The sequence below is a fragment of the Vicia villosa genome, linkage group LG2, assembly GCF_029867415.1.
Source record: "Vicia villosa cultivar HV-30 ecotype Madison, WI linkage group LG2, Vvil1.0, whole genome shotgun sequence".
Classification (NCBI taxonomy): Eukaryota; Viridiplantae; Streptophyta; class Magnoliopsida; order Fabales; family Fabaceae; genus Vicia; species Vicia villosa.
Window position 1 is genome coordinate 25,235,029 of NC_081181.1, and position 8,519 is coordinate 25,243,547.

An 8,519-nucleotide genomic window follows, 5' to 3' on the forward strand; every position below is an offset into this window, starting at 1 on the left:
TTTAGTTGCAGTTGGTATAATTTTATCAATTGGACATAATTTTTGTAAGTTTCAGTTATTAGATTTTACAATTAAGCTTCTGTCATTCTTCTCAATTCGGTTTCATTGGCATATTTTTATCACACAGATTTTGAGCTTTAAGTACCCTTATCTTGAAGTTGCTAATCTACTATAAAGCCATTACTAATCAATTGGCCAAACATCCCAAAATGCCCTTCTCTTTATTTTCATTTGCACTGCCCGATGGACAAAAATGTAATTAACAAAATAAGTGTTCCAAAGAGCTACTTTTCTCATTACAAGTCACAACTGTTTTAATGTGATTGGTCCAAATTAACTTTTCTCTCTGCTCCCGTTTTCTCATTCCAATTTTTTCCTAAACTGTAGCTGACACAACCTTTCCTTTCTCTCCCTCTCTCCCATTTTCTTTTTTATCATCTCTCTTTATCTTCAAACCCTAATGTATGAGTAACGCTGTGTGAAATGGAAGACAAAGCGAACTCGCAAAATGCATAAACTCATAGCCACAAAAATCTCCGTCTCTGATTCTATGGTATGATAGAAACTCATCTTCATCTCTTCCAAATATCTCACTTCACCATTATTTTTGCTGCATCATAAACCCAATGAAAGCACTACAACCATTATCATTCTTTCTTGCTCTATTTTCAACTAGGTGTTATATAGATGATTTTGTTACCAATGTTTAATGTTGTTTTTGTTTTCTTTTTTAGTTTTTTCAGGATTTGTACTTCGACATGGCTGAAAATAACTCAAGGCATGTTCTTGCCCGATTTTCCATTCATTTTAGTTTTTATGTTGTTTTGGTTTTCATGTTTTGATATCCTTGAGCTCAATTATTTACATGTTTTCCAAAAAAAATTACGTTTTTATACCAGACTACACAGATCTGATGGTTAGAGTTTCATTATCCATGGTGAGTGTTTGTTTCACTAAAGAATTCGGGTTTCACCAGGTGAGTTTGATTTCTCAACTTGGTTTTCGATTTTTATTTATTTATTGTTTGCAATTTGAATGAATTTGTTTTTGGTTGTGGTTGATGTCATTTTTTATCATGAATCATGGTTGATTTATCACTGTGTTTATTATGTGGCCAGGTTGGTATTGGGTTTGTTCTGTGGGTGTGGAACTACTTTCTGATTTTTTTTAATTTGCTCTGTTTCTTAGCTGTTAAATAATCACGTTGGTTTTATGTTTATTCTTTTTCTTTTTTCGTCTGATTTTTGTTGTTACGAATTCGTTGTTGTGTTGATTTGTTGTTATTGACTGATGCTTACCCTGTCTCTACTCTCTGTCATCTTTTATATACCTTTGTGTTGAACTATTGCAGCAAATACTAGGTGAGAGATTCTGCTTTAAGATGGGAGATCAATGTGTCTTACTCTGCTAATATTTCTGTAAGCACTTTTTTCCTTCTAATATCACTTGTGAATAAGGAAAATTGGTTTAGGGTAGTCCTTTTTACTTATGAATTTGTCAACATAGCCTTGGTTCGAGTGGCACCAAGTTTCTTGGAGACAACTTGGTCTCTGGATTAGTCTGAACCACATTGAGGCTGCTTTGCGTCCAGTTTATTATACCTTGGTATTTTGACTTAAATGGAGTAGTTCCTTTCTCTATAAGAAAACCCTATAATCTTAGATGACATATTGAAGCTGTAAATCCACATTGAGTCTCAAGTCTGTTAAATGAATTTGTATTTTTACCCTTTTGAGGAGGATACCGATCCAAGCTGATAGTTTCAAGGAATTAAATGCCATTAACACAAGGAAATTTTTCATTATTTTTTCTTTAAATGGTCACTTTCAATATGTTTTGATGACATTTTTTATTTTTATTTGTGTAGATGTTGGTTTTGGGAAAAAATGGCGACTTAGTGCTATAAACCTCCTGCAATAGTGGGTCTAGGAAAGGGTTAGGCTCATTGTGTATTTTGTAGATTTTTTTTCACTTTACTTTTGCAAAAAACTAACTGCATAATTTGAATCCATGACCTTCTTAGTCACATGGCAGCAACTATGTGCACCTGACACCAAGTCTTTGTCTTCCGTTAAAAATTTTAACCCCAAAAAAGTTGTAAGATTTTTTTCATCCACACTCTAGATTATCTTGTGTGTTTAAAGTGCATGAGCAATAGAACTGGAATCAAATATGATATGTTGTTGTGTTGATTTGCACATTGGGTTTGTGTTGATTTGTTGTTATTGACTGATGCTTAGACTGTGAGCTAAGAATGTCGCCGGATCATGAAGAAAAACCAATTGTTATTTTTGTTTATAACTCCAGGATTTATGATGTTGGCATGAAGAAAAAAGGTGTCGACGAGTTTCCCTTCTGTGTTCATCTTGTCAGTTGTGTTGTAACAATCCATCTTTTTAATTGTTAGCCTTGTCTGCTAGATGCATACAAGGTATTGTACAATAAGATTATCTGTCTCTTCCCCACTGATAAAATATAACTTGAAAGTTATGCTTTTAATAGAAAATATTTTTTCAAAATGTGATAAAGTCTAATGTTTCTATCAATGATGAGAATGTTTCTACCAACTGAATTATTTAGCCAACAGTACTTCATCAACACAAACAACTCAACCTTTACACAATTTCAATTTTATTTAAAACTTTATGTTTTCTACCTATTACTTTCTTTATTATGTTCATGAATCTCATGCTGGTTGCTATGTTCATGAGAAGGGAAAGTTTGCAAGGGCTTTGGCATAAATACGAACTAGACATTACATTTTGTGGTCGAGTATGCACCAATATCAGCTATAATAATGTTCAGACAAGTAACTAGAGGCTGCACATAAGTTCTTGCAAATGTAATAATTCTTAGTAACAAGACTATGTTCACTACAAGAAAAATGACCTTTGGTGACAGCCATTTTTGAATGTTTTACCTACAGACAACAAAAATCGTCACTAATTCTTATTTTAATAGTTTTATTTATTCAATTTTACTTATCTTTATTATTATTATTATTATTATTATTATTATTATTATTATTATTATTATTATTATTATTATTATTATTATTATTTTAAACTCAGATCTCTCTCTTTTGACAAAATGCGAATAACCTTCTCCTAACGTGCCACTCGTCTCTCTCTTTCTCGTGCCGACAAAACGCAAAGAACTTTCACATAAGCGCTTTTCCAAACGCGCTTTTTTCTCAAATCGATTCTCACGGAAGTTCTCCAATGTTGCTTTTTCCCCAAATCGTTCAATCGCTCGACCCTAAAATTGTTCAATCGCTCAACCTCAAAATCGTTCAAATCGCGTAAACCTCAAAATTGCTCGTCCTTATTTCAATCTCAACTCTTTTAGCTTCAACCTAAATCACTTGAATCGTATCAATTGCTCAAACCTTAACAATCAGATCTGAATCGTTTCAACATCAAAATCAATCATTTGAATTGCTCAATCATCAAATCTTTTGTGTGAGCTCTGTTTATCATATCATGTTATAGGAGTTGTAGTTAAAATAATTCAATTTGATGTTTTTCATGCCTTTAAGGTCGAAGACATCGCCATTATATGCGCCTCGCGTCACCGACACAAATCAGGTACTATAAACTTTTAAAACTAGTTTAAACGTATTTTTGAATGTTTATCTGACTATTGATTTCATCTAAAATTTGTTGTTTTTGTCACTAATTTATACTTGTTATTGAATTTGAGTTCATGGTTATGCGTTAGTTTTGTCATGCTGAGGAAGACCGTTGTTATTTTTCTAGTTGTGTATTCATTTATTGTTGGTAATTACTTGCATTCACCAATTTCGGTTTCCAATTGCATGTGTATTTACTAAGGAAATGGTTGTTGCTGCTTTCACTATCAATGTAGTTGATGACCCCTGCACTTTGAGTAAAGTGTTGTACTTGAGACCCCTTGGAAATGTTTATGAGTGGAATCTAGATTTTGTATATTTACGTAAAGTTACGTAGCAGTAAATTCATTTCAACATTACCTATATACTAATGGAATCTAGATTTTGTTACTTCTGATGAGTATTTCTAAAGTTACATTTTCTCCTTCCGCGGAAGCAAAGATCCATTCACGACGGAGACAAATCCAATGCAATTCTCCATTCATAGTTTCAACTCAACTCAACTTACAATACCTACAACTATCTAGTAAATCAATTTTATTCTAAATATGGTTTGGAGTTTGACAAGTCTTGGTTTTTGGTATTGTTCTTTCTATTATACAGGCAATTGGCACAATCAACATGGCTACTGAGTTAATCCAAAAGTTGGGCATTTTTTCCATTGGAGGTTAGTATTTCTAAAATTTCAGATTGGTTCTCATTGGATACAATTGTAACTAAACTACTCACTTGTTTCTGGTCTTTTTCAGAGCCACAAAAGTTTTCAAAAGATGGTTACGAAGAACTGATGCAAGTGAGTGTCATCTTGCTCATGATATGCTTTCAATACTTCTTTTTTCATCTCTTATTAGGTGCTCTCCTAGTCGAATTCTGAACTTTCAATACTACTCACTTCTTTTGCCATTGAATTTTGGTTCTTTTTTCATCTATTTTGTGCAGGCACTTTGTCCCCAATTTAAATATGGGCGCTGCAATCATTGAAAGTTTGAGGAAGCACACAAAGTAACAATCTTTATTCGCTGATTTAAATTCTTTTATACATAGTTTCTTTTCTCTTTTTTGAGTTAATAGTGATTAACCCTTGTATGACATATTTGGACTGTCACTTGATGGTTACAAATCCTTTTGATTATGTTGAACCTTTGGGTGACTGGTTACAAGACAAGTTTTTATGGCCCTATTAATGCATATGCAGGGTATGCAAGAATGAAGGAATCCCATTTCGTGAAGTTGCTCCATCATGGTTAGAACATGAAATCTGGGAGGAAGCATTCATCACAAGTATTTTTCTTGTCTTTTCATTTATTCATTTTAATGTTATTGAGGATAGAACTCAACATTGCACAATAGTTCTTTTGGAAATGTGAGTGGCTGATGAAGCCTCATGAAAGCTGTACACTAAATCAATGATATAGGGTTCTGATACATTTAAACCGTTGGTCACTCACCAGCAGGTGCTGGTGTAGCCTATAGAAAAGTTCTTGTTCTATGTTGAAGTTATGAAATTTTTAATTATCTATTCTACTCAAACTTACAAGATTTCAGACTCTCCTTTTAGGTTTTCTTATATCCTAAAACTCACATGGGATCTGATGTCATTACAGGTAGCTTGAGGATTTTGCAACATGTAGAGAGTATTCAGGTTCCAACAGAATGGCAATCTGCCCATTCTAAAACATGGAAGGATATATCATGGACAAAAAAGCAATTTCAGGTGGTAAATTAATACCGTTGCTGCATTTATATTAATTTTATTTTAGTTTCTCACATTTTGAGTTACTGCAGGGTGGACCTGGAATGATCACGAATTTAATCCAGGTAAATTTTCTTTATTATTTTCACATTTTGAAGATAGGTTTAACTAATCACTCTTAAAGAGTAAAAATCTTCAAAGCTTTTACTCACTCAAGCTTTTTCTTATTTTTAAGTTATATATTTTCAAATATCGCAATTGTAAAACCAAAATGCGTGATTTTTTTAATCAGGAAAAAGTTATGGAGAAAGCAATTTTGGAAGGGTACCCAATGAGAAACATATGTACAAGGTGAAGATCCTACTTCTTTGCTGAGATGAAATAGATGGTAGTTGACCTATGATCCGCTCTTGACTGTTTGCAACCGTTGGTTCTATTATGTATGGAATCCTTTGATCTGTGTTTTCCTCCATTTGTGGTTGAAGCTCATGAACTTTACTTGTTGTTCCATAATCATGTTACAAAATATTTTTTGCCTTGATATTATGCTGCATGCCCTCCTGAGTGTGTTCTACAGGTTGGTTCTTTATACTTGTATTCTCATAAATTTGATCATCAACATTGCTTGAGATAGGTGTAGCCCGTTCCTTAGAAGTGAAAGAATTCTGTTTAGTTTACTCAGTAAAACTGTGAGATAAATGTAACTTATGATACTTTACTATTAGAATTTAGAGGGCTTTGATTGTTCTGCTGCAAGTTCTTGCCAGTCTTTGTATGCTCCTTGAAACTGTGAGTTATGACTTGTTTGACTGCATCTTGCAGATTATTTAGTCTTGAAGTTTCAGCCATCTTCAACCCTTCATTCCCGAACCTTGCCTTTGTTCTATACTACCTTGCGGTTTTTTGAATTGAACCTTTTTTTTTTAATTTAATTTACACAGGTTGCTGAAAGATTTGTTGCTGCTATTGATGAATCCGCAAAACCACCATTTCAAATGGGATTCTTTATTGATTACAATATTGATGATATACTAAGACAAGCAACTGAATCTACTCTTAGGTATCAAAGAGGTACTTTATAACATCTCACCCGATCAGGATCCTTATGTTTACTCCTCGTTTATGCTTCCGTGTTATGTGTACCCAGCCAAGTTCAAAGGCTAATCTGATGCAATAATATTTTTGCAGGGGAACCAATCTCAGTGCTAGACGGAGTACCTATTGCAATAAAGGACGAGATAGATTGTTTACCGTATCCAACAACGGGTAAGGCAGTGTACTGTTTTAATGATTTTCTCAGGATCATCTATTCAAATGATTAAGCTGCTAATTTCATAATTCATTAAAGCATCTTATAATGGTGTGTTCAAGGAGGTACGAAGTGGATGCATAAGGAAAGGCCTTGTAAAGACGATGCATGTTGTGTTAAGCGCTTAAGGCAATGCGGTGCTATACTTGTTGGGAAATCCAATATGCACGAACTTGGGTCTGGAACTAGTGGGATAAACCCACACTATGGGTAATAATAACACCACCATCATCAGCATGTGTTACATTCTTTCATATTGTGTTTACATATTTTGTGCCTTTGAACTGTGAGTGATGTTGTTTCGGTTTTTTGAATTGAATCCATGCATGTTTTCTATTTCCGTACGCATCCAATTCTTGCATATACACTGTTCTGGTTTCGTGTTAATTTCATGAATATTTGCTGTTGTTGATACAAATGATATTTCGTGCATACTTATGCTGCTGTTTCGAATTAGGATTGCTCGGGTATATGTTACTTCTGTCCGAAATAATTTATGCATATTAGCAATTGATGTTTCGAATTAATTTAGTGTGTACTAGTTCTTTATGTTCTTGCATATGCCTCTGTTTCAGGAAAATCTTGGTTGCATTCGTAAGACTCTCGCTGACTTCACCAGCTTGAATCACTGAGTAGTTAATGTACTACTTCTGTCGGGTGGACTCCATCAAATGCTTTCGAGCCTGGTGGTTACAAATCCTCTTGATTATGTTGAACCTTTGGGAAAAGCTTGTGCTTCTGGGTTTACACTAAATAAAGCTGGTGCTTCTGGTACTTCGGGTGGACCGTTTCCCGTGGGTTTACACTAAATAAAGTTGGTGCTTATGTTGAATCCTCTTGAATATTTAACTTGGTCATTGATTAGATTCATACAAAATAGGGGTCTTTATAGTTATACTTATTCAAACAAAAAATAAGAAAATGTAGTTGAAATTCTTTGTTACTATATTGAAATATTTGAATTTAATTGAAATTGATATTAATAGTTTAATTTTAATATTAAGTTAATTTGTCATATTTAAATTGAAATAATAGAAAATGTATCGTAAATTTTTTTATCGAGTAATTGAATTTTAATATTATATTCAATTATAAAAAAAATTAATTTATAATTTTATTATATTTTGGTAAACTAAAAAATATTATTTAACAGAGTTCTAGTGATACCTATTAAAACAAAAACTGTAGGTAAAAATAGAAATATTTGTAACACTAACCTATGATATAGTGACATTCAGGTAAATATTTGCCTGTAGCTAAAAGCTATCGTGACACTTCTTACACCGTAGCACTACACCCCCTTATAATTGACGCTAGGGGTGGGCGTCACTCAATGTTTGCAAGACTTTTACCTACGGATTATTGACTTTTAGTGACACTTTTTGAGTGTCACCAAAAGTCAATTTTCTTGTAGTGGTTATTTGATATTATCATGGCAAATGTATCTAATGAAGACTCTCTTGATGGCAAACAAGAGAATAATGTGATTCAATGTGATTTAATTGACTATTATTTTATACAAACAAGAGAATAATGTGATTCAATGTGATTTAATTGACTATTATTTTATACATTAAAGAGAATAATGTGATTCAATGTGATTTAATTGACTATTATTTTATACATTAAAGTCATATAAAAATGTCAATTATTTTGTTACAAGTGAAGGATGAGAAATTTATGATAAGTTTTAGTTACAAAGGAAACAATAATCCTCAATATCTTTTTATAAACTATATCTAGGAGATAGTTATTGATATTATTTTGTTGGTGATGCCAATTATTTTGTTATAGAAATATTTTGTTGATAATGCCAATTATTTTGTTATAAAAATGTTTTGTTGATAAAAGGATAGCAACCTTCAGGAATCCTGCTGACTGCAACT

General features: G+C 32.9%; 1 protein-coding gene across 5 annotated transcripts; it reads left to right on the forward strand.

Annotated features, from left to right (window-relative positions):
- The first annotated feature begins 911 nt into the window (after positions 1-911).
- On the forward strand, positions 912-7,713 carry LOC131649682 (fatty acid amide hydrolase-like). Of its 5 annotated transcripts, XM_058919437.1 has the most exons (14): positions 912-976; positions 1,352-1,418; positions 3,539-3,587; positions 4,235-4,298; positions 4,381-4,424; positions 4,571-4,633; positions 4,827-4,912; positions 5,236-5,345; positions 5,417-5,449; positions 5,617-5,675; positions 6,266-6,395; positions 6,513-6,590; positions 6,696-6,843; positions 7,209-7,713. In XM_058919437.1, the coding sequence occupies exons 8-14, from the start codon at positions 5,309-5,311 to the stop codon at positions 7,255-7,257; spliced, it is 534 nt and encodes a 177-aa protein (XP_058775420.1). In that variant the 5' UTR covers positions 912-976; positions 1,352-1,418; positions 3,539-3,587; positions 4,235-4,298; positions 4,381-4,424; positions 4,571-4,633; positions 4,827-4,912; positions 5,236-5,308; the 3' UTR covers positions 7,258-7,713. The 5 variants fall into 5 exon arrangements, with proteins under 5 accessions (XP_058775420.1, XP_058775419.1, XP_058775418.1 ...); XM_058919436.1 differs by having other exon boundaries at positions 913-1,418; XM_058919435.1 differs by lacking the exons at positions 912-976; positions 1,352-1,418 and having other exon boundaries at positions 2,444-3,587.
- Positions 7,714-8,519: the final 806 nt, after the last annotated feature.